Genomic DNA, 19,552 nt, shown 5'->3' on the forward strand with positions numbered 1-19,552 from the left:
GAGTTGTGCCGGCAGCCTGGCTGCTGTCAAGGCACTGAGCCTCCCACATGGCTTTCAGGAACCTGGGGGGTGGCCATGGGGGACAAGCAGGCCCCCTCCAGTGAAGCCCACAAGGCTTGCCCAAGCTCCCTCCCAGAGCCTCGGGCCACTTACCCACAGCTGTCCCATGTGCCGTGCACAGGACAGCACACGGCCAGCAGGACAACGAGGAGACGCAGAAAACCCATCGCTGCCAGCGACATGTGGCAGCTGCAAGGACGAGGGCTTGTCGCCACCAGTACGGCTGCTGACGTACTGCCCGCAGGATTCCCGTTGCCCGGGGTTCCCTTGGACGTGGGACTGATGTCACAGAGTGCCTGGTTCCGGGTGCTGGGCGTGGTGGTGTCGGGGGGGCGGGGGGGGAGGGGAGGGAGGGGAGGCAATAGGAGGGGTCCCAAGCAGGAGTGGAGGCAGAAGCTGGGATCGCGCACCCCGACAGAGCCTTGTGGAATGCGCTGCCTGCCATGGGACCTGCCCACCCTGATGGCGCAAGCATGTGCTAGGCAATCCCTGATTGGTGGTTAACTACCAGCAATTAACAGCAAGGTGTTACCTTTCCTTGGCGCCATCCGTCTCCCACTCCCCTGTGCTCTGCAAACAAGCCTAGCAGACGCACAGTCAGGTTCAAAATGCACACGGATGAAATGCAACGGCTTTGTGTCCATTCGGACACATGGAACGAGCTGTGAAGCTACAGCTGAACACTCTCTGTATTACCAAAAGCATGCAGGAACAGAAGGAAATTCTCGCAGGGGCTACCTGCTTTGAAATAGCACCAGTCACTGCAAAGCAAAGCAGTGACTCTGGAGGAACGACTACCCTGAAACAGGTGGAATTCCTCTTTCGACACCTGGCCTCATATTATAGAGCATGTTTCATGCTATGTGTTAAAAGCATTCAACTCATCTGATGTTTGCCTAAGTGCTACTAAATGATCTTTTCCCAAAGAAAGGGTATCTTTCATCACTGATTATATTTTTCTTGCTTATTCAAAAAAGACTGCAACATATAAGCTACAAATACAAGCAATGGACAAGAAACAGCAAAAATCCAGACCCAACAGCAGAGAATGGGCGCGGTATGATGTAGTGCGGAATGCAACCGACGCACATGGAAGAAGCAGCGATGGCTGAAGTCTATAAACGTCTTCTCTCAGGGCTTCTTTTACGTTTGATGTTTGTGCTCAAGGATTCACTCTAGAAAAACGTGACTTCAGCTTAAGCCAAGTGCACCCGTGTAGAGGAAGTGGGTTAGTTTTCTCTGCACTTGTCTTTTTCAGGCAACGGCATAACATTCTACACAATCTTTTGGTAAGCAGGAAATTTTCACATTCAAGTCTAAACTGGAAAGCTAGCAGAAAAACCTCCCTGTGCTTAGCACAGGAACTTGACAGCTTTCAAGCCATTACATTCAGGAGTTAGGAACACTCCTCTTTTTCCTTAAAAATGCCCCTAACAGTGACACATTACCTTGTTTAAGTTCTTTAGCGATTCTTTCATCTAGTTCCTGCCGTACCTAGAATTATACAGAAAATATAGTTAATACTTTAACAGTCACATTTTTCTAATATTAAACTTCTAAAACATTCTTAAAATCCACACATAATGAGAGAAAACCTAAAAATATAATTCCAAGTAGACACACCTTGGTTTGGGGTTTGATTTTTCTTGAAGAGAAACTTTTGGTCAGTCGGGCTGCAGCTGCCTCATTGCTCAGCAACGTTAACAAAACAATTTGTAACTCGCCAGCTGGATTATTACTGGGCATTTAACAAAATACACAGGAAGAAAGCAAGAAAGCCTAGCGCAGTTATAGCAGTGAAGGTACGGCTGAAGTTTATCATCAAACACACAAACAGGATGTCAGCTACATGCCGAGATATGTACAAATGCCACCCACAGGGACAAATCAGCCAGTTGAGGCTGGCTTCTGCAACTTCACAGAGAGAAGAGCTGCACCAGCAGCTGCTGCAGGATTGACATACACCATTTGTATAGAAAAAAGCGTGTGCCAATATTCTTCTTTTCTCCACCTTAAGATGGGAAATTGAAAGAGCTCCTACAGATGACGCCAAAACTTCTTTATTGTTATTGCAAATACCACGACACACATTTATAAAAATATAAAAGCACACACAATTTTTTCTTGCAAACTGTGTACTAAGAAAAACAACCGCAGCTACAGCTTCTACGCAGCGAGTGCTGTGGGGTTTATTATGTAGCTGGAATCAGCCTGGATCACTGCAAAGGAGCACTTACGCCTCTTCTCCCCTAGAAAGTGGGTATTGTTACCAATTAAGTTATTCTCACTTATGATTCTGCCTTCAGAAGCCTTCACAAGAAGGAATCACATCTCCTAATTTAAGAGTCACAGTCCAAGCGCTATACGCTGTTGTTTACGTTTGATGGTACTTGCTACTCCTACATTTTTTCCATCAAATTTGTGACACACAGAAGTGAATTTCCAAACACGTATCATACAGCTTCCAGGGCTACGACGGCCATGAAGATGCTGCAGGGCTTGGACCTTGTGAGCTATATGCAGAGGCTGAGAGCTGCAACTGTTTCTTTGCTGGAGAACAGGAAAGCTCAGGGGGACCTTATCTATGTGTATAAGTACCTGGTGGGGGGAGTACAGAAGATGGAGCCAGACTCTTCTCAGCGGTGCCAAGCAAAAGAACAAGAGGAATAGGCACAAATCCAGATAGAGGAAATTTTAACACAAGGATTTTTATAATTATTATTTTTTAAAAAATTGTAAGCATGGACAGCCACTGGAACAAGTTGCTCAGAAAAGGTTGTGGAGGGTCCATCCTTGGAGATGTACACCACCTGGCTGGACAGAACAGTGAGAAACCTGCTACGGCTGACCCTGCTTTGAGCAGGGGTGAGGTCGGACTAGATCATCTCTAGAGGCCCCTTTCCACCCTCACTCCTTCTGTGACTCTCTTGATTTTAGTACTGAATTCCTGGGGGAAGGAGCATTTATTTTATGAAATGAGCAGACCCACCTAGCAGCATAACAACAAGAAGAAGAACGGAAACACTGCACAGGGTACTCAACAGGACAGAGAGAGCAAGAGCCTCAGGAAGGAAACCACTCTGCTTACCCTCACAAGAGCAGCAGTAACAGGCAGTAACTGCAAGGGTCAGAGGAGCGGGGCTGTAAACCAGCGAAGCGGAGGGAAGGGCTCTCTCTCCAGGAACACAGGGAAAGCTGGGACCAAATTCACCGGATCCTGCAGGAGAAGCACCACTCTGTGATACTTCATTGAAATACTCTGTGCCAACAGAGCCGCATGAACAATGGAAAAGGACCCCCCAAATCTCTAATTGTTTTCAAGCAGGTACAAGCAGAAGCAAAATTCCGGGGAGAAAGGACCCCCTAACTCCTGAGACGAGACACAGGTAACAGAGAAAAGCAGGAAAACTAATGCCTAGACCAAAATACGGCCCAAACCCAGGACCAAGCCCAAGCAAAGTCGTAGTACTTAGTGGTGTTAGAAGAAACCACTTTCCCTGGTTTCCTGAGTCTTCACAATGACTAGAAGGTCCACAGGACCCTCCGCAACATGTACAAATCAATCAAGAGAAGAAAAAGGTCTTGTTTTCCTCTTATTCATTCCATCAACGTCTTTGTGATTCTCATCCATGTCTGAGGGAAGAGAAATAGGTGGAAATAAAGCCAACACACTGATTTCTGAAAAGGGAATGAATGAAGAGCCAGGCAAAATACACCTCCGAGGACCTTAACTTGCCTCCACTTTTCTCCTTCCCCCCAAACCCCTGGGAAAGGCATCACAGCTGAGTGTCCCAAACCTCCTGAGCAGGTACTTCTCACCTCACTGCACATCTCTTCAGGCGGTAACACACCAGGTGTTCATTTGCAGCAGGCAACTTCTCAACAGTTCTTTTTCAGAAAGTGGTGTTGACTTACTACTTATCCACACAGGCTGCTTTAGCACAGAGTAAGCTGGATCCTGTAAGACTCCGTGAAATGATGCTCCGAGTCTGGAGTACCAGTACTGTTCTGAAGTTGAGTTCCTAGACACAACTGCTGCGACCACCAAGAACTTTTTGTATATCAGAAGTGGCAAGGAGGGTAAACCAGCCTACTCCTAGAGCTCAAAGTTCCATTATAACAGATTAAATCCATAGACTATCATCTCACAGACGGTTAACTACCACCGAAGCCCTTGCGCTACCCCTCACAGACGGTTAACTACCACCGAAGCCCTTGCGCTACCCCTCACAGACGGTTAACTACCACCGAAGCCCTTGCGCTACCCCTCACAGACGGTTAACTACCACCGAAGCCCTTGCGCTACCCCTCACAGACGGTTAACTACCACCGAAGCCCTTGCGCTACCCCTCACAGACGGTTAACTACCACCGAAGCCCTTGCGCTACCCCTCACAGACGGTTAACTACCACCGAAGCCCTTGCGCTACCCCTCACAGACGGTTAACTACCACCGAAGCCCTTGCGCTACCCCTCACAGACGGTTAACTACCACCGAAGCCCTTGCGCTACACCTCACAGACGGTTAACTACCACCGAAGCCCTTGCACTACAAATACATAAAGCAGAGAAGTCCCCTGCAGCAGTCATTCTTTCACTTGGACAAACTAAAGTTCAAAATATGCGCAGTGTTAGGAAAATGTGAATACATCAGTAAGTTTTAATCAAAACCTAACAGCGTAAACAGACAACATTTCCAGTATAAAATACCATCCCAACATTAAACAATGCTGGCTGCAAACCTTGCCATGTATCTGGCTGCAGAGAAGAGAGAGGGACAGATTTTTGATGAAGGAGCTGAAGAAGAAAGAAAAATGGCCTTATGTTCACAGGTCTTCAGTGAGAAACAAGAACGTGGCCTACATGTAAATGAAGCAAGTAAAAAAGCTAACAACAAAGACTGCTACAAGAGTGCAGAAAGCCAAATCAGAAATGGAACAGAAATTGAAAGATGAAGAGGAAGCAGACATTTCCCTTCCCACATTAAACTGGTTTCATTTACCCACTGATTCACCCTGGTTGCAGAGTTCACTGTTCTTGTCTGTCAAGACACGCACGTTCATTTTCACCAGCCTTTGGCACAGCTGTTAGGATTTAAGCTTGACATTTGTTAAACCTAACAGCAGGACTCCAGTCCCAAAACCTCCTTGCAGCACTTGCAGGAGACATTCCTTGCCTTAGGCTATGGACTAAGGGAGCAGGTCTGAAATGCTGAATTGCTAGTTGCTACAGTCACTGTCTAATGACATGCACAGAATTTGTCAAGTACTTGTAATTTATTCCACATTACTGAAGCTCTAATACAAATAAAAAACACCAAAAAAACCCGAAGACATTTGCATGGGATTGGGATTCTACTGGTTAATAAGCTTGTGCCAATATGAACTTTTTTCTATTTTTAAAGATCCTTTTGCACTTCAAGGTTATTCATTTCTGTAGCGTATATATTTGATAAAGGGGAAGGGGCTATACTGGAATGGAACACATTTCTTTATGCTCTTTTAAGAATAACACGCTCATTTTTTGCTGAACTTGTGATATTACCATCTTCAACATGTACGGCTCTATGTGTAATCACTGATAGTCATGCCTCATGTTTAGGAAAACGGTGCAATCTTTCAAGCCTTTAAACACCAAATTCCTTAGTTAAGTCTAAAGAAGAAACTGTGTCCACTTGCTAGTGGAGCACTCCTTCCTCTTGTCAGCATCATTTACCAGTGTTTTTTCCAACAGCTGCAGGACCAATGATCACCATCATTTTGAATAAGAGCAGTGTGAACTATTTTCACCTCTTTGCCCCTGAAGCTATTTCAAAGCTTGTGCACAAACGAAATTTACACAAACATCTTCCTCTTCAGAATGGCTGGCATGTTCCCTACTTCCAATAGCCCTTCTCGCCTTGAGGAAGCTACTACAAGGAACACCAAATCTGCAGAGAGCTTTGACTAAAAAAAGTAGTGCAAAAGGACTGCCTGAGGCACACTGCAATTTCAGCTTCTTAACTCCCTGTCATTTAGAGCTTCAGTGGCAGAAACATTTGTCATCTCCAGCCAAGGCAGCACTGCGCATCCTGAATTTAAAGGCAAGGCAAATTCTGTAGAAGGGAACCAGGTTAGTGGGAAAACAAAGCTGAGGCATAACTGAAGTAAACAGTGAAGTGAAGAAAAGGCTTAGAGTCAGAGAAATTCTTCTGCTTTGAAACAGTCTGGTGAACAGACAGAATACCAGGCAGCACAACCAGCAAAGCATTTCAAAGTAGACTAACACTATAATCTCTGATTTCTTCCCTCATGCTCCAACTTGCCTCCTGAATGGCACGGGACCCCTGTGGAAATGACTGCACAGACTGTGCATCTGGTGATTTTGCATTTGGAAACTGATTGAGATTTGCCACCCATTATTGTATGCAGAGGGATACATGCAGTTTTTCCCTTTTGTTACTTCCTGACTTCAAAGTCTTATGTTGCAATTCAATCCTCTTTTCTCAGATGCATGTTATGCACATGACATACTGCACCCGACTGAGAACAATTAAGCCCGCAGTTCTAAGCGAAATACTCGCCTAGTCCTCTAGCAACTACTGCACCTCTGAGAACTCAGTTCCTTTCTTCTGAAGGACTCCAGAGAAGATCAGGTTTTAAGACTTCCCTGAATACACTGAACGTCAGGTGACTCGAGGCTACAAGCAGTGACACTACAATTAGTCTCAGTCGTTCCCTAACTGGTGATTACAGGAAGAAATACCATAAAAAGATGTGCAGCTGGATTTAGTAACAGGGAGGTTATTTTTTTTTCCTGTTTCTTCTTCAAAAAAAGAAACCACAACTGTTAAACCCTTTTCTTTTAAACTAGGACAGCTTTTTTCCTAGAAGTGGGATGGTTTCCTCCTTTGCCTTTTTCTTCTTGTAACATCTCGCTCCCATCTCTCTCTCTTTTTTCCCTGCCCTCACTTGCTCCCTGCTCCCTGTCCCTCTTGTTCCCTTGTCCTGGCTTTCTCCTTACTTCAGTTTTGCAGTGGATCCCTGAATTTCGCCTCCTTTCTGCTGCTTGCGTGCAGAATAATCCCTGCAGGTGGTACAGTACTAATTGCCTCCCACGTTCTTTAGGTAGTGTTATGTCCACCCCTCTGACACAAAAACCACATTCACAACGATACAGAAAAGTTCATCTCTTAACTGCTGCTGCTACGCACTACCTACACACTGCTTTGTCTATTTTTGTTTTGTTGTTTGGTTTGGTTTTTTTCTTTTTCTTAAACCATGTGCAGTATGTAGACACGTTATTTTAAATGGATTCTTTCCAATGTAGGTGGGACCACTGAACCAGGGTAAGGCTTAAAGGTGACCAAATGCTTCTCACATCCATTCAACAACAGAATGTGCGAGGGACAGACACTGACTGAACAGGCAAGCTTGCCCATGCCTCAGTCCTATGCTAGGTGGGAAACCGATTACAACTACTGACATCTGTTTCCAAGTCTCATGATATCACGTTTACCATTCTGTGAGGGATGTGCTATCATGCTGACTGCTAATTACAGGGCATATTTTGACCAGAGGTATTGCAGAGGTTGCAGCTTTTTACCAAATTAGAAAGCTCTGTAGACTTCCTGAGGAGCAGTTACATATAACACCACATAGCAGGACCCCCAAAATCAAATGCCTCCGAGGCACAGCATTCGTCCCGCACTCAAGTGAGAAGTAACGTGCCCTGTTCATACCATCCTAGTTTTGAAGCATCCCTTTGTTGGTATTGTACTAAAACCAGTTCCGGTGAAGAAACTGCTAGCATGAACATCAGTGAAGGGGGAAAAGGTGTCTCAAACAAAGAAGTCTGATGGGATTTTGCACTCATCATAAAGATAGCTGTTTTAAAAAAGGTCATCCACAGAATGGCTTGGGTTGGAAGGGACCTTAAAGATCATCCAGTTCCAGCCCCCCTGCCATGGGCAGGGACACCTTCCACTAGACCGGGTTGCTCCAAGCCCCACCCAGCCTGGCCTTGAGCACTGCCAGGGATGGGGCATCCGCATTAAATTTTACTGAAGAGCTTATTTGGGAGCTTCCTATGCCACAGTATTCTTCACCACAGTTTCTCTTGCAAAAGAGAACTTGCAAAAAAAACCTGTTACGCAGTTCATCATTTAGAACTCAGTATTTTTTGGTCTTTGAGCGCTTCTGGAAATTTTATAACCCTAATGACCAGAAGTCTTCATTTCTACCACCTAGTTGTATACTGGTTTGATGAGCAATTTGGTTTAGCATATTAGAGCATATGGTTTGGAACTAGAAATGGATTCTAACTTTAGACTGAAAAGCACAACCTTGCTTACAGATACTCTTCAACACTAGTTGAGAACAGTATTTAAAAACGCTTACCTTAGCCACATAGGCTTCAACTCTGTTTCTTGATGGTAACGTATTCCCGGTCGGGGTTAGGAAGCTTCCTCCTAGATTTAGACTTCTATTCAGTGCCGGATTGTTGCTAATATGTCCCAGTTCAGTTGAATACAGAACTGGACCACTGACAGCGCTGCTTGCAATTAAAGGTTTGCTTCTATGGCACTCCTGAAGGAGCTCAGCGTTGGCTTCTGCTAGTCTCTCATTAGCTCTGAAACATTCAGAAGCATACAAAGAATTATCTTTGGTAATAACACTTCCACAAAGTTACCCTCCAGGTCTTTGACTATTATCTGACTTCGGAAAGTGGAAGGGATTAAGAGAGTCCAAAAAAATCTCCATAACTGGATCTGGGGGTTTTCTGGAGAGCCTATTTCTAAGTAGTCACTCTACCTGCAAGAAGCAGCAAGAGTTAACCAATACTTTGGACTTCTCAGCATTAAGGCCTCAAAGCAGTCTGTGCACACCGTGGGTTTACATAGCTTTTTCTGAAAGGTACATCACCTGCGTAAGAACTCTGGGCTACCCTTCCCTTCCCAAAGAAAGCTGAAACCTATGACATGCTGCTAAAACGGAAGCCAAAAGATTTTTGTTGTTCTTCTTCATAGCATCAAATGCCGTTCTCTGAAGGGCCTATCCTTATTCAAGCAGTAAAGGACGTGACATTCTCTTTTCTGCCATACTTAGAAGAAGAAGCGGAGATTAGAGACTGGCAAAAAGGCTGCCTGTTAAAACAAACTCAACTTCAAAAATATCCTATTAACGCCCATGATCGGTGGTGTTACTGCTGGAACACTGAAGAGAAGCGAAGATAGTTCCAATGAACAGGGGGGAGCCTTAAGGTACTTTCATCACAAATATGCTATCTTATGCATAATGCTGACCAGATGTAGAAAAGGTATTTAATGAAGAAAACTGCTTGAGGAAAAAGTAGTATCTTATTATCACCCCAAAAGAGCAGGGACTTACCTTTCCAGTTTTTTTGCTAGGCACCTTCCATTTTTAACTTCCTCCAGATACAGGTCTTTGTACTTTTCCACTTCTGCCTGTGCGGATTCTTTTTGAAAAGTACTGTCTCGCTGGGTATTTTTTATCCTGTCTAATTCACGTTCGAGGTCTCCAATTCTCTGTTCTAGCTGGCTTGTCAGCAAAGCATGATGACTGGCTCTGATTTGTTCTAATCTGTCCTGGGAGGCTGCCTGCATCTGAAGTAGATACACACTTTCAACCACCGCAAAGAAAAAGAGAACTCTCCTCGCCAGTCAATTGCACGTACCCAGTTTCAAGGGCCCAGCTCTATTCAGCGAGGCAACTGTGCCTCCTCACTGCCATCAGCGACCAGGGCAGAACCCTGGAACTACCACACTGAATGATTCTTTTCATTCAGAAAGAACCCCCATCTTAGCACTATTCTTCATCAAAGCTACTGATGAAGAAACACTATCTCTGTAGGACAGGGCATAGCATTCCTCAAAGAAATTATGGAGATGCCGCACCCCCAGCCCCCACCCTGCAGCTTTGGTGACTTCTTTTCTGAGCGTTGCCCCTTGTGCAATGACTAAGGAAGATGCGTATGCCTGGCTGTGACAACTCTAAGTTGCAATACCCATTCAAGGATAAACAATGAGAACAAGACCAGTGGACAGTGATACCCCTCCAAGAACTGCAAAATGAAAATCCACACCTTGGGCAAGTTTTTGATTCAGGGCCTGCAGGCACACTGCACGCACATGAAAGCGTCTTGCCCAACCATATTCCCTTCTCCCACTGCCCTTCAGGAAAAACAGAAGTACAGCGTAACACATGGAATCAGGCACCACCACCACCCCTAAAAATGACAACCAAAACAGAAGTCTATAACAGACACACATAAGAAATTAACTTACCTGCAAAATCAGGTTGACTTCTTGCAGTTTTTGTCTTATTTCTTGTGCAGCTCGTTCTTCCACCTCTCTTTTGTATTGTTCTATTTGGCTGCGATCCACCATGTTAGTCTCCATATGGTGTTTGAGATTAGCCACCTCTTCTTTCAGCTGGCTTTTGCTCTTCTCCAGTTCTTCATGGTTCCCACGCATGGTGGACAACTCCTCTCGCAAATCATGATTTTGTGCTTCTAGCTGCATGCCTTTTTTAGACTTTATCTCCAGCTGCTGGGAAAGTTCATCAACCTGTACACAGGAAAGGGGAAAAAAACCAGGGAACTCAGAGGGATCTAAAATTAGTCAAATCTGTGAAAATTGGTAAAGGAGTTGGCCATCAACACTGTATTTACCATCTGCTGATTCAGTGTTAAAACAAAAGTGAAACCAGGCTCTTCTTTTAAAACAAGAACAGCTTTCACATAATTTCTGACAGCATTCCTCAGGTTCCCATCCTTCCTCAGTTCTGCAGTGGGTCACGGACCGAGAGGTACCAAACCAGCGGCATGACACCCGCAGGGCTAGGCTGAAAAGCACCAGGGCTATTCTTCTGCGAGGTGTTCATACGATCATAGGAAATCAAACACACCCATACCCAGTTACATCACAGCCACATTCTGGTTTCATCAGAAAAAAACCATGTGTCACGCTTCAGAGGAATTGTCACATGCTGTCACACGGTCAAAGCTTCGTCACAGAACTGACAAGACAAGAAACGGATACCCTTTCCTTCCATTACGCTAATGGATCTGGAAATAGTGGTTCAGAACACCGCTTTTACAGCACTGGTGGCAGAAGACAGTCTCTTTAGGTCAAAGCTACGGTTTGTTTTCAAAAGATTTCCAGGAAATATCAGACTTCCCATAGGTCCCAATGGTCAACTACAGCTTCTATCCCCTTCTTTCCCCCTCCAGAAACATCCATTGTCTATACCTATTAACCATAAAACATGATATCCCATCCTCTTTTGTTTTTAAAAAAGTGGGGGAAACCAGCAGAGTCAACACTTGAAAGAGTCTCTAAAACAAGTAGAAACTTTACACTTATTTAAAATTGCCCAAACGTAATTCCATTCCCTGTCATTCAAAATAACTCTTCCAACAGGAACACAAACATGCTGCTAACCTGTGAACTAAAAATGAGCCACTCTCAAGGCAGTTGACTCATTCTACAATATCATCTTCTAAAAAGGAGCATAATTTTGAAACACAGCTACTTTAGCAACAAATCTCAGTAATGAGCGGAGAAGCAGATAAAAGGTTCCATGCTACCAAACAGCCAGAGCAACCTCAAAAGCGTTTCTGGGTCTCCAAGACCAGGAAAGACGGACTGAGTCAGCTACTAGTAAGCAATAAGTTACTGCAGTCATTTTTTCTGCATCACCTCACACTGCATTGTGCCCTGGGAAGCAAAGACACCATTCCGAAAAGCAAACCCCCACCTGCCTCCTGCTCAACTCGTGCCCGAGACAGGCTTCAGGGGGTGACCTTGGGCAAGGCCAACTGCACAGAGCTGTTCCGAGTGATGGTGGCGTTACTCCCCTCTTCCGAGAGGGAATGCATCCGTCGGAGCCCGACGATGTTGCCACGGCCTCAAGCTGCAGCCAGGCCTGCGCTGGGCCTTCACTGCTCTCAGCCCTGACACTCACCCATGGACGTGACGGCCCAGTAGGACTGCAGACCTGCCCATCCCTATGGACCGGCCTGGTGATCTGCACTCTTGGCGCACTCTGCTTACTGTCCCCAGAACTCTTCTGCTCTTCTTGGTGAGAGCCTGTGGGGCTGATCCCCGGCCTGTGTGGTCACAGACCCTGCCAGCCTTGCTGTGGCTCTTGCTTTGCCCTTCCTCTGCACGACAGCCTGCCCTTGACGTGCCCTCGCAGATACTGCTGTGTACGTAACACTTCCATCTTTACCCTTAAGAACTACATCAGTATCACAGCCGTCTACTACTGTGACCATAGAGGGAACATCAAAAACCAGTCAAATCAATTCAGAAACACAGCCAAGAAAACAAAAGTCAAAATCAACAACATGAAAAGAAGTACGAAGAAAGAACAGAGGTTCCAAAAGAAAAACCACCACCACCAAAATAACCCAAACAAAGCAAAGCTCACCTTTGTTCTTAATCTGTCAGCTTCATTGACCATTTCAGAATACCTGTTCTTCATTTCTGCCTGCAAATTAAGCTGGGACAGTCCCCCTCTCTCCTCATACACCCGTAGTTTCTTCGTAGCTCTGCTCAGCAGCCTCTTCAACCTGCACAGCAAATGAGTCACAAAAACAATGAAGCAAAGGAACAAAACTGGACTTTTTCACATACTCTCATGTAAACAGCACAGACACCGCTTGCTTCATCTTTAACGTGCTTGACACACCAGGAATTACCAGGAAAAACCAGTATTCCTGTGCCACATACACTTGGGGAGTCCAGATTTCACCTGAAAAGAGGAATGAAAGACTCCCTTTTTCCCAGGAGAACCGCAGGGCAACCTGCAGCTGCAGTTGTTTTGGCAGCTAGTGAAAACTAGGGGCTGATGTACAGAAGTACCTTGCAAGAACTAGCACGAGGCCGGCATCTGCTCACAGTTAGGTACACCTATTTTTACACTAAAGTTTAATAAAACATGACTTCTACGCAGGGATACCACTTCACCATGCTAAAAAGCCATACCTCTTACAGTCTTTCTGCAGATCGAGGTTTCTTTTCATTTCTTGGTCCAGACGTAGTTCAACTGGGTGTTTCAACTCTACCAGCTGCTTTCCTTCCTTTCTTTCACTCTCGCACTTTCAAAAGAGAAAAGAAAGATGTATCACACACACAGAGCACAGGAAAAATACCTACGTACAGTCTGTGCATCTAGCGTTCTCCACAGAGAAGCTGCCGGACGTCTCTATCCGTTAGCCACGTTCCACAGAACGGCATGGGACAGAATTCCTGAGGATATTCCATCCCTTCAGGTTTCACATCAAACAGACCAATACGTAACTACAGAAACAGATGCCCTCGCTGAAGCAAAGGCCATCCTCTTCTAGACAAAGAGGTGGAAAAGATGCTGGAGAACACTTTTGGCAGTGCCTCTGCTCACAGTAGGGATTACGTAGGAATGCACTTCATGGGACAACACTGACCCATCTAAAGCTTTCATGGGATCTCCCACCAACCAGCAGGCAGGGGCTTCTAGAGGAATCTGATCTTTTGGAGTTCTTCAACATTTTATGAACTAAGTAAGAAGAATCACCTTTCTTGATCAAAGCTTAGACTTGGATACCTTTTTTCTGTTCTCTGCTTAGATCTGAGGACTAATATCCCGTTTGCCAAAACCTTCCGCAATTCCGAGAGAAACATAACAAACCAGAACAAATCGGTATTCTTTGGTCCCATGCACATAACATACCAGGTGCACTGTAGAAACAAAATAATTTCAAGAACGGACAAACTTTAAATTGTTCTTTCTAAGCATATCCTTTACCTCTCTTTCTACTTTGTCAGTCTCATATTCGAAGACTTGTTTCCTTAAATCAGTACTCTTGGCATTTAAATCCTTGTTCTGCTCTTCTATGAGATAAATTTGCTTTTCCCTATCAGCTCTGAGTTTGTTCAGAGTATCATTCAACCGGTCCTGCACATCATTCACTACTTCTTCTTTCATGATCCTCTTGCTCTGTGCATCTTCCAGCTGCTGACGCAGGAAAAGGTTTTCACTCTGGAGCTGGGCCAATCGCCCCTGCAAGGACTCCTGTTTTATTACAAGTTCGCTTACTGGATCTTTCTCAAGTTGTTGAGCACGATCACATTCCTTTGCCTGACGCTGGGCTTGACTTAACTCTTTTTGTGTCATTTCTACAAGCAAAGTTTTTTCTCTGAGGGTTTGCTCCAACGGGTGAAGCTCATTTTCTAGCCTATTAGCTTTGCTTTCAGCTTTACACAGCTGCTGAGACAAGCTCTTGTTGGTTTCTTGCGTGTCGGAGAGGTCATGATGGAGCTTGCCTTGCAAGCGATGCCATTCATCACGTTCTCTGTGAAATCTTTGTTCAGCATCCTTTTCTGATGACCGATGACGTTCAAGTTCTTGAACAGCAGCATTCAGGCGGGAATGAAATGATTTGATTTCTGCCTCTAGTCTGTCTTTACTTTCGTTTGTCTGCTCAAGTTTGGAAGTCAGCACTGCAGATTCTGTCTTTAGGAAGTCCAGCTGCGCATTGTACTGAAGAACCGTTTGTGTTAATGCTTCCTTGTGCAGTTTAAGTTCCTTTTTGAGAGCTTCATTTTTTTCTTTCAAGGTCTCATTTTCCTCTAAAGATTTTCCTTCTTCCTCCTGGTGCTTAAGTCTTACTTGATTGATTTCTAGCCTTAGCACAGCAATCTCATCTTGTAGTAACTGATTCTTGTACAACAGATCCTTTTCTCTCTCAGTGTTGGATTCCTGAATGACAGGGAACATGAATAAAGAGCCAATTGGGAAACGAATCTACAAAAAAAACTTCAGCAATAAACTGCATTTTAACATTTCTAATACTGAAGGGTGACTTCAAAGATGAAGTTTCAGGCAATAAGCTACTCTGTGAACCCACGCGCATGTACAATGTACGTACACAACGGAAGTGTAACATCTCCTTAAAACCTAAGTGAACATCCCAAACACACAATACCCCCTTAAACCTACAACCAAATAATAAAATTATTTAAAACATCTCAAGTGTAAAGCTTTTAAAATGACAGTGCTTTCTTGTATGTGCATGCCTTTATAATATTGCCTTTAAGGTTGAATTACTTGTGCTACAGATCTGGTAAAAACAAGGCTAGAAAGGGTATTTTCCTTCTCAAATGTCTTCTGAACACTTATCCTTTTGTGTTACTGGAAGTTAGCTATAAAACTCAATCACCCCCAGAATGCAATAGTCCTGGATATTTCCTCTTTATTGTATGTGTAACTTTTTTCCACTTGAACACATTCACCCTACATTTATTGGGCAGCACAGCCAGGAACAAACGAGGCTTCCAAGCACTGCACATTCTTAGGAAATTCAGTAAACTCTTTTCAAGATCTTTTTTAATACAGTGTTGATGGTTGCTTTTTCTCCTCCAGTTACTCTAACTCCTACAGAGAGTTGAATTCATTGTTGATATTCGATCATAAAATTTCAGTATGTGGAGGTGGAAAAGAAAGGCATACTTGAAGTAAGTAAGTTCAATAAGGGAATAACTAATTAAAAAAAAAAGCAATGGAAACACAAACACTGTCAAACAACTTTCTTCCTGGTCAACCTTGACATAGGTAGCTAGGTGTCTCGTTGCTAGAAACCCTAAAAAGTGATAATAAAATGTCTGTGAAATGACAAATAACAGATAGGATACGAAACGGGGTAAATAGTGTGTTCTATTAGTTTCCGACTTGCACAAGTCATTCAGGTCCATACAGGAGTGATGCTGCTTTCCAGAACTTTTAAAGACATAAGAGAAAACAGGAAAGGTATTTACACAGTTAAGTTCCACTGGTAAGTTGTAAATAATCCGTCAAGAAACACGGAAAGTTATATAAGATTTATGATGACTTTAAAACAAACATGGTGAAATCTGACTTATTAGAAAAAAAAATATCTGCTTACCTCTGAATTTTTTCCTATAGATCTTCTTGTCTCTTCTTCTAGTTCCATTTGTCTCCCAAGGTGGTTGTTCAAAATTCCTTCTTGAAGGGCTCTGGCACTCTTTTCCTGAGAGCGCTGTGTCTGTGTTTCATCATGTTCCTCTTCAACCTACAGTAATACAACTGCTTCCATCTCGAGAAAAATCAGAGCTAGCAATACACCTTCCCACTCTCCCCAGAATACTTGAAAAGATTTTTGATTCCCCACAGCTATGATAATCCACCTATAAAGAATAAATTTTAATTTTCTTCTGAAAATATAAGAAGAAGAAATACAGGATGTTTTGTAGTAATTCAGAAAAAAGTCAGGCTTTGCCCAAAATACAAATGAAACCTAAATTCTGAAAAAGAAAAAAAAGGATTAATAAACTGCAAAGCCAAAAAAAAAAAAAAAGAACAGACCAATTGTGAACCAACTGTTCTCTACTGCCCTCAAAATTTGGCAATAGTTATCCAATGCCTCTTCCATGAACAAAGCCCCTCCTTCTCTAGGCATACTGGAATACAAGTGAAAAGAAGCAGAAAAGAAAGTGTTTAATTCATTATTTAATATACCCGTTTCAAGAGCTTTCTCAGTGTTCTTATCTCCATTTCTAAATTCCTTGAGTGTAACTCAAGTTTCTGTTTCCCCTCCCTTTCTTTACAATATTGATCTTCTTTCCTTTGGAGTTTTTCTCTCACTTTCTCACAGAGCACTTCTACTCTGAGTCTCTTTGCTTCTTCTTGTTTCAAAGAACACCTGGGATTTAACAGAGTATTTGAGAAACAAAAGCACTGATATAAAAGTAGATGTTCCACATGATGAACTTGCAGAGACAACTCAAACCATAAAAAAACTTAAATGTTTCCAGATTCCATATTTTTACTGTACTTTTCAACTTTTTAAAGAATTCTAACTTCATTCCATTGTCCATGATATCAGTTGTACAAGATACGGAAATAAACCATTGATTGATGTACCAGTTTTCTGTAAGGTTACACAGGGAAATGCACACTAGTGTGTACACTTCTATAATCAAAAAATAAATCCTCTTCATATTAAAGCCATTGTGTTGAAAAAGGAGTTTGTTGTCTCATCGGATCAAAGCATCATAAACTTTTACTATGGTTAATATACATTTTCTTGGTATACTGAGGCTACATATTACGGATTCAGTGACTAGAAGCAATACTGGTGAATCAGCACGCCACTTATCTACGGCAGACCCAACAATTTTTCAGCAAGCCTTCTGTAAGGCTGCCCACAGACAGAACAAGCAGCTTCTATTTACTCCAGAAGGATGTCAGTGTTCAAAACCAGATTCAGAAATGCATGGGGTTTAAGCTGGATACGATTAAAACCAGTTTTAAACCTCAGTGGATCTACCTCTGGGAGAAACTACAGCAATTTCATTTTGAAGCTGATTTATAAGGAAAGCCTTATGGAAGGTCAGCTTCTTTACCAACTGAAACAATCAGCAATGAGCACTGACATGGTAAAAAACGGTCCATGGTGTGCCCACGGTACCCAAACAAGAAAGCAGCTTTGTGTTTGATCCTTATTTTGACTATTTTTTCCGATATACTTGCAATGATGAAGAAAAAAATAAAAACCAAGCAACAACGTAAGGAAAGAACTGCCAATTGAAAGCCTGCTTTAGAAATTCTGCAAAACAAGAATCAACCACCACTAAAATTACTTGAAAGACTGACAGAAACATTTGTATTTGAATGGCGTATATTGCAAGGAAAAAGCTTTACATATAATTTCTAGCGTAATTTCACAAAAAGTGTAACTTTTGAAAGTATAAATTTAACGCTGCTTGGAGAATTCACTTAGAATGAAAATACTACTTCTTTATACTTGACAGATGCTTGAGGATTTTGAACACCTGCTGAAGTCAAACCCAGGCCAAGCTGGGACCGGCCTCGTCTTCCTCGTACTCCCCTCCCCCGCGCTGGGAGGCCCAACTCCCCCAGGCCCAGCTCCCGCAGCCTCCCCTCACAGGGCTGGTGCTCCTGCCCCCGCGCCAGCCCGGCATCTCCCTGCCGACCTCACACGGGCTGGGCAAGATCTCCTGGGCTGGGCGGCCAAAAACCGGACCCCGGGCTCGAGACACAGCTCAGCAAGCCCTGAGGAGGGGTGGGCACTCCCTGCCCCCAGTGCCCTGGCACTGCTGCCCCCCAGACAGCCCAGGCCGCTGCGGGCCGCCCCAGCTGCCAGCTCACGGTGGCTCCTGCTGAGCTCGCTCTCTGCCTGGGCCGCCTGGCCCTGCTGGGCCAGCTCCCCAGCCACGCCATCCCACCGGGGATCACCACGAGGAGATCTCCCCTCCCAGGCCAGGGCTCTGCAGCTGTCCTTGCTCAACTGCCTACGGTGCCTGCTGGCCACCCCTGTCTGACGTGATGTCAACAGCGATGAGAAACCTCACGCCTCCGGGTCTAGCTCAGGAGTGTGGGGAAAGGGGCAATCCCAAACTTGACCTTTCCAACAAACAAACAGGTAAGCAAACAAATGCTCTAAGCTCTGGTTTGACTTGCACTGGGTGGAGTTACCAGAAATCCTAGTATTATAGGCCAACTGAAGCCGCGAGGACAAAATGAAAAAAAAACCCAAAACCCAACCATCTCTCAAATCTCTCTTATAAATCCGATTTCCCCATACACACTCTCTTGTCCTCTTCTCTTGCTAGAAAACAAAGTTAAAACATCATCCAGAACATTGTACATGGAGCTGATATCCGGCCATTTTTCCCCTCTCACATTATGTACTTCATAGCATAACTGGCCCACGGGATTCAAAAAACCCAAACCCAAAAGACTGGAAACTTCTCACCCTGTTGCCCGCACCATCAGAGCCTTTTGGAATAAAACCACTGACAAGATAATACATTATCAGACCACAAGTTTACATACTTAAGGCTTTGGATATCACTTTTCCATTCTGCTTCTTGGTGAGCCAATATGGATTTCAAATCTTGAGTCTTCTCCGCTCTGAACCGTGACTCCCTCTTTTCATCTTCCAATTCCCTTACTTCGCGGGAGAGAGCTGTATACCGATTTGTCCCACGTTCTATTCTCTGTTCATATTCAAGAAGTATGTTTTGCAGTTTCAACAAAATAGCAGAACCTGCTTTGAGATAGAAAAGACACAAAGCTGCACAAATACTGCCCAATGTATAAGCTGTTCAACGCTTTGCTGCATTAGGTGCAGGTGGCAGGTCTCAGTAGTGGGAAGGTCCCTCTGAGAAGCAGCCAGGGGTCGCCCCGTGCTGGACATGGACGGTTTCGATGGACCCACCGCAGGGCACAGCTGAGCCTCTCAGCCGTGCTGGCAGCACCTCAGGAAAAACAAATGCAGGAAAGGGCGAAATGGGCCGAGAAGGGGAAAAGCATGTGAAAACCAGCCCCGCAAACGAACACCCAGGTCAGCGAAGGAGGAGGGAGAGGTGCTGCTCCAGGTGCCAGAGCAGAGATTCCCCTGCAGCCCCGGAGAGAACCATGCTGGAGCAGATACCCACAGCGCAGTGCTGCGGAGGACCCCGTGCC

The 19,552-nt window shown here is 44.3% G+C and overlaps 1 protein-coding gene across 1 annotated transcript; it reads right to left on the reverse strand.

Moving 5' to 3' along the window:
- Positions 1–1,434: 1,434 nt before the first annotated feature.
- Positions 1,435–19,056, reverse strand: LOC129734138 (ankyrin repeat domain-containing protein 26-like). The gene is made up of 9 exons (XM_055698228.1): positions 18,920–19,056; positions 15,987–16,133; positions 13,850–14,803; positions 13,051–13,163; positions 12,494–12,635; positions 10,345–10,626; positions 9,428–9,663; positions 8,438–8,669; positions 1,435–1,554 (listed from the first exon to the last, which is right to left on the reverse strand). The coding sequence occupies exons 2-9, from the start codon at positions 16,032–16,034 to the stop codon at positions 1,450–1,452; spliced, it is 2,112 nt and encodes a 703-aa protein (XP_055554203.1). The 5' UTR covers positions 16,035–16,133; positions 18,920–19,056; the 3' UTR covers positions 1,435–1,449.
- Between the last annotated feature and the right edge of the window lie 496 nt (positions 19,057–19,552).

The sequence above is a fragment of the Falco cherrug genome, chromosome W (genome assembly GCF_023634085.1).
Source record: "Falco cherrug isolate bFalChe1 chromosome W, bFalChe1.pri, whole genome shotgun sequence".
NCBI classification, from domain to species: domain Eukaryota; kingdom Metazoa; phylum Chordata; class Aves; order Falconiformes; family Falconidae; genus Falco; species Falco cherrug.